The sequence below is a fragment of the Tachysurus vachellii genome, chromosome 13 (genome assembly GCF_030014155.1).
Source record: "Tachysurus vachellii isolate PV-2020 chromosome 13, HZAU_Pvac_v1, whole genome shotgun sequence".
Taxonomy (NCBI): Eukaryota; Metazoa; Chordata; class Actinopteri; order Siluriformes; family Bagridae; genus Tachysurus; species Tachysurus vachellii.
Genome location: NC_083472.1, coordinates 14,692,044 through 14,707,966, shown reverse-complemented (window position 1 = coordinate 14,707,966; position 15,923 = coordinate 14,692,044). Strand labels below are relative to the sequence as shown.

General features: G+C 38.9%; 1 protein-coding gene across 7 annotated transcripts in view; it reads right to left on the bottom strand.

Moving 5' to 3' along the window:
* Positions 1-15,923, bottom strand: part of drp2 (dystrophin related protein 2) — a 148,012-nt gene that overhangs the window by 73,511 nt on the left and 58,578 nt on the right. For 5 of the 7 annotated variants that reach the window (XM_060884403.1, XM_060884405.1, XM_060884402.1 and 2 more), the window contains one exon: positions 5,057-5,228. In XM_060884403.1, coding sequence (XP_060740386.1) covers positions 5,057-5,103 — 47 coding nt within the window. In that variant the 5' untranslated portion in view covers positions 5,104-5,228. Of the gene's footprint in view, positions 1-5,056; positions 5,229-5,328; positions 5,386-5,618; positions 5,638-15,923 lie in introns of those variants that run through there. The other 2 variants (XM_060884406.1, XM_060884404.1) reach the window with 2 other exon arrangements.

Below are 15,923 nucleotides of genomic sequence, written 5' to 3'. Positions count from 1 at the left end.
TCCAACTTTTCCCTGTGGCAGACTGTTGAACTTCATGTATACTTTGAGTGACAGGTGTCTTGTCCAATCACAAACTATACCAACCGCTTCCGGGTTGTCTGAAATGTCGTTGTGTTTTCTGATTTGTTCATTTGTTTTCTGATTTGTTAATTTGTTTTCTGATTTGTTAATGTGTTTTCTGATTTGTTAATGTGTTTCATGCACCGATTCAGACAACCCGGAAGCGGTAGGTATAGTTTGTGAATGGAAACTTACCGATCATTGGACAAGACGACTGTCATTAAAGATATACAGGTGAATGAAAGGTGTCTCGTCTGATGATGGTAAGTTTCCATTAACAAATTATACCAACCGCTTCCGGGTTGTCTGACTTGTTAATGTGTTTTTGGTTTTGTTAATTTGGTTTGGGTTTTGTTAATTTGGTTTGGATTTTGTTAATTTGGTTTGGGTTTTGTTAATTTGGTTTGGATTTTGTTAATTTGGTTTGGGTTTTGTTAATTTGGTTTGGGTTTTGTTAATGTGTTTTCGGTTTTGTTAATTTGGTTTGGGTTTTGTTAATTTGGTTTGGGTTTTGTTAATTTGGTTTGGGTTTTGTTAATTTGTTTTGCACTTCCCGGCCACCGTATCATCGTGTCCGGACCGCTTACGACGTACCAGCGAGGAATTGAAAGGTTCAGTAGACTTTTCGCTTTAAACGAATGGCTTCAGTCATGGTGTCAGGCTCAGAATCTACTCTTTATTGATAACTGGAATGTTTTCTGGGAGCGTCCTAGGCTGTTCCATGCTGACGGCCTGCATCCCAGCAGAGTTGGAGCGGAGATCCTCTCGGACCACATCTCCAGGGCTCTGCACACTAAGCCAAATGACTACATCGGTCTAAATGAGTCTACACCATCAGGATATACCTATAAGCATGGGCATTGTCAGACTGGTCGTGGAGGTCGTGTTGCCACTATCTTCAGTGTTTTTCTCACTGTTACCCAGAGAACACAGTATAGATTTAATTCTTTTGAAGTGCTCATTGAATTAATTGAATTAATTATACCTCCAAGTCCTCTAAGTCTCATTAATAATACTTTATTTTCATTACTGTGCAGCAAAGCAATTTACATTCTCTCCTGCTACAGTATGACCAAATGATGTGGACATTCCCAAATGAAACATACAATCCCACATGAAATTTTCTAGAATGCCTTGTATGCTACAGTTTACAGGCTATACATGTTTATTTATAACTAGCTATAATAAAATATTTACAAAAATGTGAGGGGTGTACTCACTTTTGTGAGTATATATATATATATATATATATATATATATATATATATATATATATATATATATATGTGTGTTCGTGTGTGTGTGTGTGTGTGTGTAGTATCTCAGTGTGAATTTGCTGTCCCCTCAGCAAATTTTCACTGTTATACAAGCTGTACACTCACAAATTTACATTGTATCAAAGTGCTATTTCTTCAGTGTTGTCACATGAAAAGATAAAATAAAATATTTACAAAAATGTGAGGGGTGTACTCACTTCTGAGATACTGTATATATCGCTGTCGGGCGGAATCCTCATATCTCCAAAACCATTATCTTTCAGGAAATTAAAAAACGCCGTATTTTTTTGAGTTATTATACCTTATATTGCTATCATATGTGTGTACGAACATTAACACAACATTTTCCCAAAGTCATGTTTTATCGGAGATACAAGCTTTATGACTTGAGAGCAGGGAGATACGAGATTATGCTGTAATTGATAAGCAGAGGTGGGAAGTAATGGAGTAAAAATACTTCGTTACTGTACTTAAGTAAATTTTTCTGGTATCAGTACTTTACTCCACTATTTATTTTTGTGACAACTTTTTACTTTTACTCATTACATTTTTACACAAATATCTGTACTTTTTACTTCTTACATTTTCAAAACAGACTCGTTACTTTTAGTATTATTTCTTCTCATTGAGCGCTGTTTCCAGCCTATCATCCTATCATTGTGCGGCTTTTTCACCATGTGACTGGTGTATTATTTACTGGCTATCGGACATAGACTAAGGATAGCAGAGCTAACAATGAGCAGCACGCCTACAAAAGGAATGGCCAATGATAATTCAGAGGGAGTCACCGATGTTAAAATAACTAACAACGAGGACATTCCTGAACACCCATGGCCATATATGAGGGAGATGTTGGAAATAATCGGCGTCAAAAAGGATTCCTGGCGAATGCGTTGCGAATTGTGTCAACCCAAAAAACACAAAGTGCTTAATTTAATTAACATTAATTTTGTCATTTGTAAAACATCACAATAATTTTGAGTTGTTTTCAAGGACAGAGCTGGAATCTCCCTACAGTTTGGGATATGGCCTTGGTGATACACTTGGTATACATTATATTTCCAAAAGTATTGGGTCACCTGACCTTTCCTGCTATATGTGGTTGTTTTCTGATCTCATCCCTACTGAACACCTTTGGGATGAACGTGAACGCTGACTCCACCCTACCTCACCTACATCAGTACCTGCCTTTCGTAACACTCTTGTGGCTGATGAACACAAATATCCATCAGCACACTCCAAATTTATATGTGTGTATATATATATATATATAAAAACATGACGTCCAGTTACCAGCATGACACTAAACAGGTAGTAGTAACAGCGACTTTTTACTTAAGTACATGTCAGAACCCATACTTCTTTACTTTAACTTGAGTAAAAGAGTGTAGTCACTACTTCAACTTTTACTGGAGTCTTTTAGAAAACGAGTATCTGTACTTCAGTAAAGGATCTGTGTACTTTTGCCACCTCTGTCGATAAGAATGGTACGGACACAGACGTCTCTGCTGCCAGCAGTGTTCAATAAAGTCTACGGTCACGTTGAGCCTTTTGACAAGAGACAAGGCTTCAATAGTTAACCAAAGCTAATGACTATAGTTACATACATCTTCCTAAACTCTATTTTAAAGGTTTAAGAGCTATAAGTGATGCTAACAAAACACAATAAGCTGATTATTTACCTCAGAAGACGTGTTGATTCGTTGCAACTCTTAATCTTGAGGAGAAATATGCCGCGAAGCTCTCCCGCGGAGTGAAGAGGTGGAGATACGAGATTTCTCAGACAGTTGAAGTGTCCAACTCTGGAGTTAAGAGATTTGCGCTCAAGCTATTTTCAAGACTTTAGATTGGTTAATAACTTGTAAAAATAACAGACTCACGTGGGGACTGACCAATAGCATCAATATGTGAAAAAATATGAAATTCACAAAATTTGGACATAGGAGGTTTCCGCTCGACAGCGACGATATATAAAATAAGCAAAGTCCATGACTTCGATTAGACACGGATTTTCAGTGCTGCTATGGAAGAAAGCACCCCAATGGACACCTTAGACAAACTGAATAAATAAACACCTTAAAAATCTAGTGGAAAGCCTTTTTAATAGATGCCGTCATAACAGCAAAGAAAAAACGTGCCTATGTTTTCAGTGGGCATATGTGGATGCAGTGAAGTCGCTACGTTTGGCCATGTAGTGTTATCTGCCAACCATGTACCATTTGAAGAAGTACTGACAAATCACCACAGTATTAAACATTCTATTATGCATATCTGCCCAAAACTGTTTCCTATAGCTACCACTACAAACTCATACACACATGGTTTAACAAGATAGATGACCACTGAGACAACTGCATGCTGTGTTTGGTTAGATGGGTTTGCTTAGTAATTATCATGCTATTACAGCCCCAATAAGCATAAACTTTTGGAACTAGAATAGCATTACTGAGTACAACGGAGGTTCATAAGGCAGCTGAAAGGTTACAGTGCTCAATAAACACATAGCGATAGTGCAGTAAGAGTGAGAAAAATTTTCTGGGTAATCAACACCCCCTCACAGCTGCCCCATGTGGGACTTAATGACAGTCTTGACATCTCCTGAAAGATTTCCACAAAATTTTTTTTTACCTAGAACAACAAATTCCTGGCAAGCTTCTGTCCTCCTTTCTACCATCCAGAACACATTCCACCCAGACCACAGTTCACTTTAGTACATTGTGAGAAGATGTCAACAATGTCTGTCTGTTGATTATGACAAAGCGGTTCTTTGTTATGTTCTGCAAAGATGGTTTGACCTTTATATCAGTACACATAATATTAATGCAAATTGTTTATGCTAAATTGCTACAGAGAAAAAGTTTTAGAGGTCAAGCTTTGACTTCTCAGATTTCACATAAAATGTTAAAATGCTTACTTCAGCACAGAAAACACAAAAACTAAAGTCACAAAACCCTATACTACATCAAAATAAATCAAGTTTCAGAATTAATTCAGCCTAAACATACTGAACAAAATGCTTTGTGGAAACATAGGGTTGACAAAAGCAGTTCAATAGCCAGAGGCAATATAAAAAAACAAAAACACTCCAGTAGCCCAGGTCAGAATAGCTGTTGAGCTTAACTTGAGAGCCAAAAATGAAAGCCAGTGGTTTGAATTCTTTGATGTATTTCCCATCTTTGCCTGTTACACATGGTTTGTCATGAAATCATAGCATGTGCATTAGATATATCTTTTTATCAGACATTTATTTAACTATTATGTTGCAAATCTACTAGAATAATAAAATAGAATAATTATTTTATTTTTAATGAATAATGAGTCATACATGATAGTGTCAATTCTACTGTGGTTACATCAAACTGTCAGTCAGTAATTATGGATTTACTGTCCATTGCTTAAGTCAGTAATGTGCAAAAAAAAAAAAAAAAAGCAGAATCACACATAACTGAGACACACCTATTTTAGGAAAATTCCACCCTGCACACACACTTCTTATGAAACTATATGAATAAGAGAAGTCTGAATACAGATGTGCACAGCATCAGTATTAAATCTTCACTATGTACATGTAAATGAAACTTGCATACAACCCTTAGTGTGTAAATAAATAGAACATAATTTAAATAAACAAGAACAAAGTTATCTAAATGTAACCGAACAACTGTTGTTAACCTACTCATAGAAGAAAATATTTTGTTGAATGAAGATGTTGAAGGTACCTGATATTGTGGGACTTGCGCTTGATCTCTGTCCAGCACAGGTTCATGATCAAAGGTTCAGAAGGTTTGATGTTGTACTCACTGCACTCAATGGGCACCTCTTGCCCCTCAGGGTGCCCCGCAAACTTGCAGGGCACACAAGGGCATTTTGGCCGCAAGGGTTGATCTGCAGCTGCAAGACACACCGACATAGATTATTTGTGGGTAAATCTCAATTAAATATTTAACTCATGGCAAACATAAACACTTTGAATCTATCTGTTCCTACACACATTGCACTGTTGTATTTGTGAATGCATCTACTATTACTCAAAGAACGGCAGGGATTTCAAGTACATCTGTAGTACAGAAAAGCACAACACAAGTCACAAAAGAACAAAGCATGGCACAAGTCCCATAATAAGGGAGCCTTCCCCAGCACATGACATGTGGAGCACATCAAATATAATTTTGTTATAATTTTCTTCAAATATAAATATTATGACAGTACAGGTCTCTGCCTTCTGTGAACAATTCCCAAAATAATCTGCAAAGAAATTAACATAGTAAATAAAGGCCTTACCTTAATTTGGAGATCATCCACAAAACTAATGTCTTCTTATATAGACAGATACCCTTGATCTACTTGATTTCCTTTGTGTCTGTAATTAAGCCTGATTTAGTATGTCTATGTTTAATCTAAAGGCATGGCTGAAATATCACAGAATTCCCCTCAAAGACACCATTGTCCTTTGCTTTCTACATCATGCCACCCTTGCCAGCACACCTACCAGGCCAGGAATGCACAGCACACCACCCAGAAGGCAGGCACTGGTCAAGCACCTGCCCCGTGCCAAATTACAAATAGCTCAGCAGGATTGTGTCCATCTCTGACAACAGCACACGAAAAATGGTTTTAGGGGCAATAAGAAAGCAGAAGCAATAGTGTTGATTAACCATTCAATGATTCCTTAAAGATGACATGAGGATTATAACCTTGAGAGGTACCAGACAACATAGAATATAAATCTCATTATTTTAAATTCCACAAAAGCCAAAAGCAATACCAAATTAAATATCAGTCATTACATTATTGATAAAGATATTGCAAATAAACAGAAAATACACAACTGTTCAATATATCTTAATCTTCTGGTCTTATCAAAAAAGATAAAAGAGATGACATAGGATTAAAGGCAGTTTTCCTTTACAAAAAAATGTGATGGCATAAAGAGAGATAAATGATAGGCAGTTCTGTTTGATCTCAGACAAACTGAGCGCAAGCAAGGAAAACATTGCCAGACCACAGATTGCTGAAACTGATGGCAAAAATCTTCTTATGCTATATTCAGTAAATGTTCTATTTTTTAATTCAGTTCAATTTATTGTTTAACAATTTCCCATTGTCTCAAAGCAGCTTTAGAGAAGTATGGAAACAGAAGAGATAGAAACAGAAATAAATATATAATAATAAGAAAAAATTTTAATACAAATAAATAAGTGAATATATACAATTAAAAGATTAACTTTTTTAAATTTAAAATACTATATATCTATCCCTAATGAGCAGGCCGGAGGCGACGGCAGCAAGGAAAATCTCCCTGAGATGATAAGAGGAAGAAACCTTGAGAGGAACCAGGCTCAGAAAGGAACCCATCCTTATTTGGGTGACACTCTACTGTAAATAGTGTAAATAATGTCCTTTCTACAATAGTTTATAATAGTGCAACCAAGAGCTCCTGAGGAACTAATGAGTCATCATAAACTCTGAGTTCAGCGCAGACCTGATTGCTGATAAATACTGTACCAGACCATACAGCTGACTGACACAACATTGGTTCAAAAAAAGGCATGACAGACTCCGGGCGGCTCCATTCACCATTCATTCTGCTAATGAACATGCAGCAAAACCTTTTCAAACCTTCTTGGCATCCATCAAACTCAAATCCATCCATTAGACCTGCCAGGCAATAAACCTCCACTGCTGCAAAGTCCAGTGACAGCATTCTTCACGCCATTCCATCTGATCCATGGCATTGTGTATATTCATCTTAGGCTTGTGTGCAGATGCTCTACCATGAAAACCCATTTCTCGAAGATCCCAAACCACAGTTCTTCTGCTAATGTTATAGAAGCACATTGAAACTCTGTAGGGAATGATATGAAAGATGATACATGCTATGTGCTTCATTATTTGGCAACCACACTCTGTGAATTTATATTACTACTTTGTTGCTGCGCTGTTGTGGCTCCTGGACTCTTCCAGTTCACCTTAATAACACTTACAGTTGAATGGAACAAATCTGTGAGGGCAAAATTTGACAAACTCAAGTCAAGTCAAATCAAGAAGCTTTTATTGTCATTTCAACCATATATAGCTTTTGCAGTACACAGTGAATGAGACAACGTTTCTCCAGGACCATGGTGCTACATAAAAGCAAAGACAGAGCTAAGGACTTAGTAAGTAAGTCTTAGCCACATAAAGTGCAACTGTGCAACCTGGTGCAAACAGTGCAGGACAAGACAAACAAGACAGACAAGACAGTGCAGGACTGAGATAAGCTGTTAGGTATAACCCATTTGACTGCCACAGTTTATCTGTGAAGACTTTTAAGCAATGAGTTACAGTAGCAACGACTGTGACTGAAACATCTGAACTTTATATTTAGGAGGGGATGTTGCATCCTTTTAACCATATAGTGTTAAATTTACTGTTTACATTTAAAAAAAACTTTTACTAAAACCTTTACTAAAAAGTATATCTTCCTGGTGTAGAACTATTACAGTTATAACAAGAATTAGCTAGTTTAGTTTGTCTACAGTAATTATGATTAATTTTTATTCTTTTGTACAGTTAAGTCATTTCAACCATATATAGCTGATGCAGTACATAGAGAAATGAAACAACGTTCCTCCAAGACCATGGTGCTACATAAAAAACAAAACAGAGTTAAGGACTGAAAGTAAGTTATCCTAGCCATGTACAGTGCAATGTGTGCATCCTAGTGCAAACAGTGCAAGACAAAAGACAGTGCAGACAGACAAAATAAAACAGTACAGGACAAAAACACAAGATAGTGCCGACCAGTGTGCATTCCGTACGATGCACAAAACATTGTGCAAAGGTATAGGGTCATAAACATTGTGCAATATAGATTTGTATACACCACAGGCTTCTTGCAAACATGTATACAGTTAAAGCAGCCATTGGGTGAGGTACTGAAATGTGGTGTGTAAAATAACAATGATATTGAATTTGCAAAACAGCAATTTAAAGAATGTGCAAAAACAGCGATTGAGTCAATGTGCAAGTGTGTGTGTGTGTGTGTGTTTGTTCGGTAACAGTTCAGATCAGAGTGTTCTGGCAGGTGGCTGAAGAGTGTGTGTGAGGGGTGTGTGGTGTTATCCACAATACTGTTGGCTTTGTGAATGAAGTGTGTGGTGTCAATGTTTCTGATTAAGGGAAGAGAAACTCCAATGATCTTTTTTAGCTGTCTTCACTATCCACTGTCCAGGGTCTTGATATCCAAAACGGTGCAATTCCCAAACCAGACAGTGATGCAGCTGCTCAGGATGCTCTCAATGGTCACTTGGTAGAACATAGTCAAGGAACATGGGCTTTCCTTAGACTTTACAGGAAGTAGAGACATTCTTGGGCTTTCTTGGTGATGGAACCGGTAAACCAGGTAAAGTTCTCCGCCAGATGAACACCAAGGAATTTGATGCTCTTGATGAGCTCCATGGAGGATCTGTCAATGTTCAGTAGAGAGTGGTTGCTCTGTGCTCTTCTGAAGTCAACAACCATCTCTTTAGTTTTATCAACAGGATAAGCAAGCTCTGAATAAATCTCAGAGGTGTGAGTATACACTTTTCTAGGCACTTGCTAGGTGAAATATTGTAAAAGTAAAACTGTAATAACTTGTTTTTTCAACTTTTTTGAACCATTAGCACACTGTGGCCATCCAACGTACAGAGCAGCACAGAACAGCTGTACGTATAAGTCACATTATATTGTGCTATGGTGAGCATCACAATGAACATTTTAGTTCAGATTAGTCTCACTGGAAAATGACATGTAGGATATACAGTGGTGTGAAAAAGTGTTTGTTTTTTGTGATTGTTTATTTTTTGCTTGTCAAACATTAATGTTTCAGATCATAAAACAAATTTAAATATTAGTCAAAGACAGAGGTGGGAGTAAGTCACACATGTGCAAGTCACAATTAAGTCTCAAGTCTTAACCTTCAAGTCTCAAGCAAGTCCAAGTCATTTTTTGTGAGAGTCAAGTCAAGCAAGTCACTGGCAAGTCATACATATGTTTGATGATTTAACTAAATGTATATATTAAACAACGTTAAATCTACAGTATTTATGGACTGAGTTTTATTTGCAACAAAAATGATTATATGCATTTATTTTTAAAAGGTGTCCACATACAGGTGAGTTGTAAATACGATAAAAATCTAAAAATGAATAAAAATCAAAACTACAAAGAATAAAATGTAAATGTAACTGAAATAAGGCCAACAGAAAAGCATGAAAAGTTTCAAACATGGCAGAAGACCATGGAAAAGTTTATATAAAAAAGTACAATGGTTACTTTGCAACCAAATGGCATTTTTTGAACAGGCATTCCCTTTTAATGGGACATGAACACATCCTTAAATTAGATCCTTCCTTTTTAACAACAGAATAACAACAATCAATCACGTCAATCAAAAAAACGTAAATTATTGAATCCCACAAACCTTGAAGTGAATTAACTATTGGAGAGAGAGAGAGACAGATTATTGGAGTGTGTGTAATTTATTAATATTAAAGAGATAGTTCACCTAAAAATAAAAATTCTTTTATCTTTTTCTCACCCTCATGATGTTACAAACCTGTATAAATTTCTTTGTTTTGATGAACACACACGTAGATATTTTGAGGAATGTTTGTAACCGAACCATTCATGAGCCCCATTCACTTCTATAGTGGGGAAAAAAGAATACTACAGAAGTGAATGGGGCTCATGAAGGGTTTGGTTACAAACATTCCTTAAAATATCTTCCTCTATGTTCATCTAAACAAAGAAATTTATACAGGTTTGTAACATCATGAGGGTGAAAAAATTATAAAAGAATTTTTTTATTTTTGGGTGAACTATCCCTTTAAATTGAATGTGTGTGCATGCGAGACAAAAATATGACTGTGCTTGCAACTCTGAAGTTTTTTATTTTTATATTTATATTTTTTATATATATGTGCATCCCCATAAACGATCCATACGCTTTTCACTCAAAGCCTAACACTGAAGACCAGTTATAAGTGCTATTGCAAAAAAGCTGACATTTTCACATAAACAGTGACCAAACATTTACACTACATTGCGCTTGCAAAAAATTTAATTTGATAGAACTTTGTCACTCAATTGTGAGCGATGTAGTCACATTCTGCTGTTCTTCTCTTCTCATCTTGCACAAAATCCCGGGACCTGAACTTAATTATTTTTGGTGTGGCGCCTTCCATGTTTTGTCACGACTGTTAAGGTTTATTAGTTAGTGCGCGCGCTCCCTCTGCTTGCCTGCTGCGTCACGTGGTTAGATTACGTTCTTAACTCTACGCGTTTAAAACAGATTTAAAAACAAAATGGACAAAAAAGATCATTAAAAAAAAAGTTTTTTCGAGTCATTTCAAGTCATTTAACTCAAGTCCGAGTCAAGTCTCAAGTCATGAATGTCAAGTCAAAGTCTAGTCGAGTTTTTTTTTAATAATTGTCAAGCAAGTCTCAAGTCTCAAATTTGCGACTTAAGTCCGACTCGTGTCAAGTCATATGACTCGAGTCCCCCATCTCTGGTCAAAGATAACACAAGTAAACATAACATGCAGTTTTAAAACAAAGGTATTTATTATTAAGGGAAAACAAAACAAAATATAGCTGCAAGCAGCGATGACGGGCCTTCGCACGTTTGTTCATCGCTATACGGTGCCTTCCAGAAAACAATGCACGGTGGGCAAGTGCATCAAGTGGGTAAATATCAGTGGACTATTTTATGTTGTTACTGACCCATTTGGGGACTGTAGGTAAATGAAACCCCACATTTTAGACAAACGGGGGCGCTAGTGAGCCACTTAAGAGACACACCTTTGTCTGACCTTTTTGTCCACACTTAACAGCCGACAAATGTGATGTATGTGTCAAATTTCAAGTTAATCTAAGCACGCCAAAAGACTTAAATATGCCTGAAAAAGAAAGTAAAGTTTGACACGTTACCATGAGAACAGTGTTTGAGATATCAAAAATCCGTTCGCAATTTCGCATCTGCAATATCTCTGCACCATGTTGGCCAAGTCTGGTCTCAATTGCATGAATCCCCTAGGAGGAGTATTTAAAAGTTTACTGCATGAAGCTGACAAAAAATCCACCTTTGTGACTGACACACTTCCTGGGGCCTGTTGGTGGCGCTATACCTGGGACTCACAATAAGCACATAGATGCGATCGGAATCCTTGGCCGAACATACACACCGCGTGTCATCACAATAAGACATTTTTTGCTTTAGATATTAGACACTTTCTGTTTCTCTGAATTCGCCATAATTTTGTCGCCTCGCCATGGCAGCACCGTTCGAGATATCGAAACTCACTTCGCAATTTAGCAAGTGCAATGTCTCGGCATCATGTTCACCACTTTTGGTGTCAATCGCATGAATCCTCTAGGAGGAGTATTTAAAAGTTCATTGCATGCAACTGTGAAAAAATCCACCTTTGTGACTGACACACTTCCTGGGGCCTGTTGGTGGCGCTATACCCGGGACTCACAATAAGCACATCGATGCGATCGGAATCCTTGGCCGAACATACACACCGCGTGTCATCACAATAAGACATTTTTTGCTTTAGATATTAGACACTTTCTGTTTCTCTGAATTCGCCATAACTTTGTCGCCTCGCCATGGCAGCACCGTTCGAGATATCAAAAATCCCTTCGCAATTTAGCAAGTGCAATGTCTTGGCATCACGTTCACCACTTTTGGTGTCAATCGCATGAATTCCCTAGGAGGAGTATTTAAAAGTTCACCACATGCAACTGTTGTGACTGACACACTTCCTGGCGCCTGTTGGTGGCGCTATGTCCGAGATTCACAATAAGCACATCGATGCGATCGGAATCCTTGGCCGAACATACACACCGCGTGTCATCCCAATAAGACATTTTTTGCTTTAGATATTAGACACTTCCTGTTTCTCTGAATTCGCCATAACTTTGTCGCCTCGCCATGGCAGCACCGTTCGAGATATCAAAAATCCCTTCGCAATTTAGCAAGTGCAATGTCTTGGCATCATGTTCACAACGTTTGATGTCAATCGCATGAATTCCCTAGGAGGAGTATTTAAAAGTTCACCGCATGCACTTATAAAACAATCCAAAATGGCCGACTTCCTGTTGGGCGGAGCTCATAGTTTAGAGCGCGAAAGTTGTTCGGGTCGATGAGATCTATATGCGTACCAACTCTCGTACATGTGCGTACATAATTGCCCGATCTGTGCACCAATGTTTGTTTTTGCATTACAGAGGGCGCTACAGAGCCCCCCTGCCACGCCCGTATTCCAACCTTTGTCCAATCCTAGTGTCGCGCGACTCTGACGTGTGTGCCAAATTTCAAGAGTTTTCGAGCATGTTAAGGGACCCCAATTGGCCAATGTGTGGGAAAAAAAAAAAAAAAAAAAAAAAAAAAAAAAAATAATACTCCCGAGGAAAAACAATAGGGCTTCGCACCATTCGGTGCTCAGGCCCTAAATATAGCTGCAAGCAGCGATGGCGGGCCCTCGCACGTTTGTTTATCGCTATACGGTGCCTCCCAGAAAACAATGCACGGTGGGCAAGTGCATCAAGTGGGTAAATATCAGTGGACTATTTTATGTTGTTACTGACCCATTTGGGGACTGTAGGTAAATGAAACCCCACATTTTAGACAAATGGGGGTGCTAGTGAGCCACTTAAGAGACACACCTTTGTCTGACCTTTTTGTCCACACTTAACAGCCGACAAATGTGATGTGTCAAATTTCAAGTTAATCTAAGCACGCCAAAAGCCTTAAATATGCCTGAAATAAAAGTAAATTTGACAATGCCATGGCAACACCGTTCGAGATATCAAAAATCCCTTTGCAATTTAGCAAATGCAATGTCTCGGCATCATGTTCACCACGTTTGATGTCAATCGCATGAATTCCCTAGGAGGAGTATTTAAAAGTTCACCACATGCAACTGTTGTGACTGACACACTTCCTGGCGCCTGTTGGTGGCGCTATGTCCGAGATTCACAATAGGCACATCGATGCGATCGGAATCCTTGGCCGAACATACACACCGCGTGTCATCCCAATAAGACATTTTTTGCTTTAGATATTAGACACTTCCTGTTTCTCTTCCTGTTTCTCGGGTTGTTCGGGTCGATGAGATCTATATGCGTACCAACTCTCGTACATGTGCGTACATAATTGCCCGATCTGTGCACCAATGTTTGTTTTTGCATTACAGGGGGCGCTACAGAGCCCCCTGCCACGCCCGTATTCCAGCCTTTGCCCAATCCTAGTGTCGCACGACTGACGTGTGTGCCAAATTTCAAGAGTTTTTGAGCATGGTAAGGGACCCCAATTGGCCAATGTGTGGGGAAAAAAAATAAATAAATAAAAAAAATAATAATAAATATAGCTGCAAGCAGCGATGAGGGGCCTTCGCACGTTTGTTCATCGCTATACGGTGCCTTCCAGAAAACAATGCACGGTGGGCAAGTGCATCAAGTGGGTAAATATCAGTGGAATATTTTTTGTTACTGACCCATTTGGGGACTGTAGGTAAATGAAACCCCACATTTTAGACAAATGGGGGCGCTAGTGAGCCACTTAAGAGACACACCTTTGTCTGACCTTTTTGTCCACACTTAACAGCCGACAAATGTGATGTATGTGTTAAATTTAATCCAAGTTAATCTAAGCACGCCAAAAGCCTTAAATATGCCTGAAATAAAAGTAAACGTTGACACGATGCCATGGCAACAGTGTGAGATATCAAAAATCCGTTCCCAATTTCGCATCTGTAATATCTCTGCGTCATGGTGGCCAAGTCTGGTCTCAATTGCATGAATCCCCTAGGAGGAGTATTTAAAAGTTTACCGCATGCAGCTGACAAAAAAATCCACCTTTGTGACTGACACACTTCCTGGGGTCTGTTGGTGGCGCTATACCCGGGACTCACAATAAGCACATCGATGCGATCGGAATCCTTGGCTGAACATACACACCGCGTCTCATCACAATAAGACATTTTTTGCTTTAGATATTAGACACTTTCTATTTCTCTGAATTCGCCATAACTTTGTCGCCTCGTCATGGCAGCACCGTTCGAGATATCAAAAATCCCTTCGCAATTTAGCAAGTGCAATGTCTCGGCATCATGTTCACCACGTTTGATGTCAATCGCATGAATTCCCTAGGAGGAGTATTTAAAAGTTCACCGCATGCACTTATAAAACAATCCAAAATGGCCGACTTCCTGTTGGGCGGAGCTCATAGTTTAGAGCGCGAAAGTTGTTCGGGTCGATGAGATCTATATGCCTACCAACTCTCGTACATGTGCGTACATAATTGCCCGATCTGTGCACCAATGTTTGTTTTTGCATTACAGGGGGCGCTACAGAGCCCCCTGCCACGCCCGTATTCCAGCCTTTGCCCAATCCTAGTGTCGCACGACTGACGTGTGTGCCAAATTTCAAGAGTTTTTGAGCATGGTAAGGGACCCCAATTGGCCAATGTGTGGGGAAAAAAAATAAATAAATAAAAAAAATAATAATAAATATAGCTGCAAGCAGCGATGAGGGGCCTTCGCACGTTTGTTCATCGCTATACGGTGCCTTCCAGAAAACAATGCACGGTGGGCAAGTGCATCAAGTGGGTAAATATCAGTGGAATATTTTTTGTTACTGACCCATTTGGGGACTGTAGGTAAATGAAACCCCACATTTTAGACAAATGGGGGCGCTAGTGAGCCACTTAAGAGACACACCTTTGTCTGACCTTTTTGTCCACACTTAACAGCCGACAAATGTGATGTATGTGTTAAATTTAATCCAAGTTAATCTAAGCACGCCAAAAGCCTTAAATATGCCTGAAATAAAAGTAAACGTTGACACGATGCCATGGCAACAGTGTGAGATATCAAAAATCCGTTCCCAATTTCGCATCTGTAATATCTCTGTGTCATGGTGGCCAAGTCTGGTCTCAATTGCATGAATTCCCTAGGAGGAGTATTTAAAAGTTCACCGCATGCACTTATAAAACAATCCAAAATGGCCGACTTCCTGTTGGGCGGAGCTCATAGTTTAGAGCGCGAAAGTTGTTCGGGTCGATGAGATCTATATGCCTACCAACTCTCGTACATGTGCGTACATAATTGCCCGATCTGTGCACCAATGTTTGTTTTTGCATTACAGGGGGCGCTACAGAGCCCCCCTGCCACGCCTGTATTCCAACCTTTGTCCAATCCTAGTGTCGCGCAACTCTGATGTGTGTGCCAAATTTCAAGAGTTTTCGAGCATGTTAAGGGACCCCAATTGGCCAATGTGTGGGAAAAAATAAATAATACTCCCGAGGAAAAACAATAGGGCTTCGCACCATTCGGTGCTCAGGCCCTAATAATACTCCCGAGCAAAAACAATAGGGCTTCGCACCATTCGGTGCTCGGGCCCTAAAAAACAAAATCCAAACCCACATGGCCCTGTGTGAAAAAGTGTTTGCCCCCTTTCCTGTTAAAAAAATAACTGTATACTGTAGTTTATCACACCTGTACCATCCATGTGTTAATCTTTGTTAGTTAAGTCTGTGTTCTTTGATCAGTCAGTGTT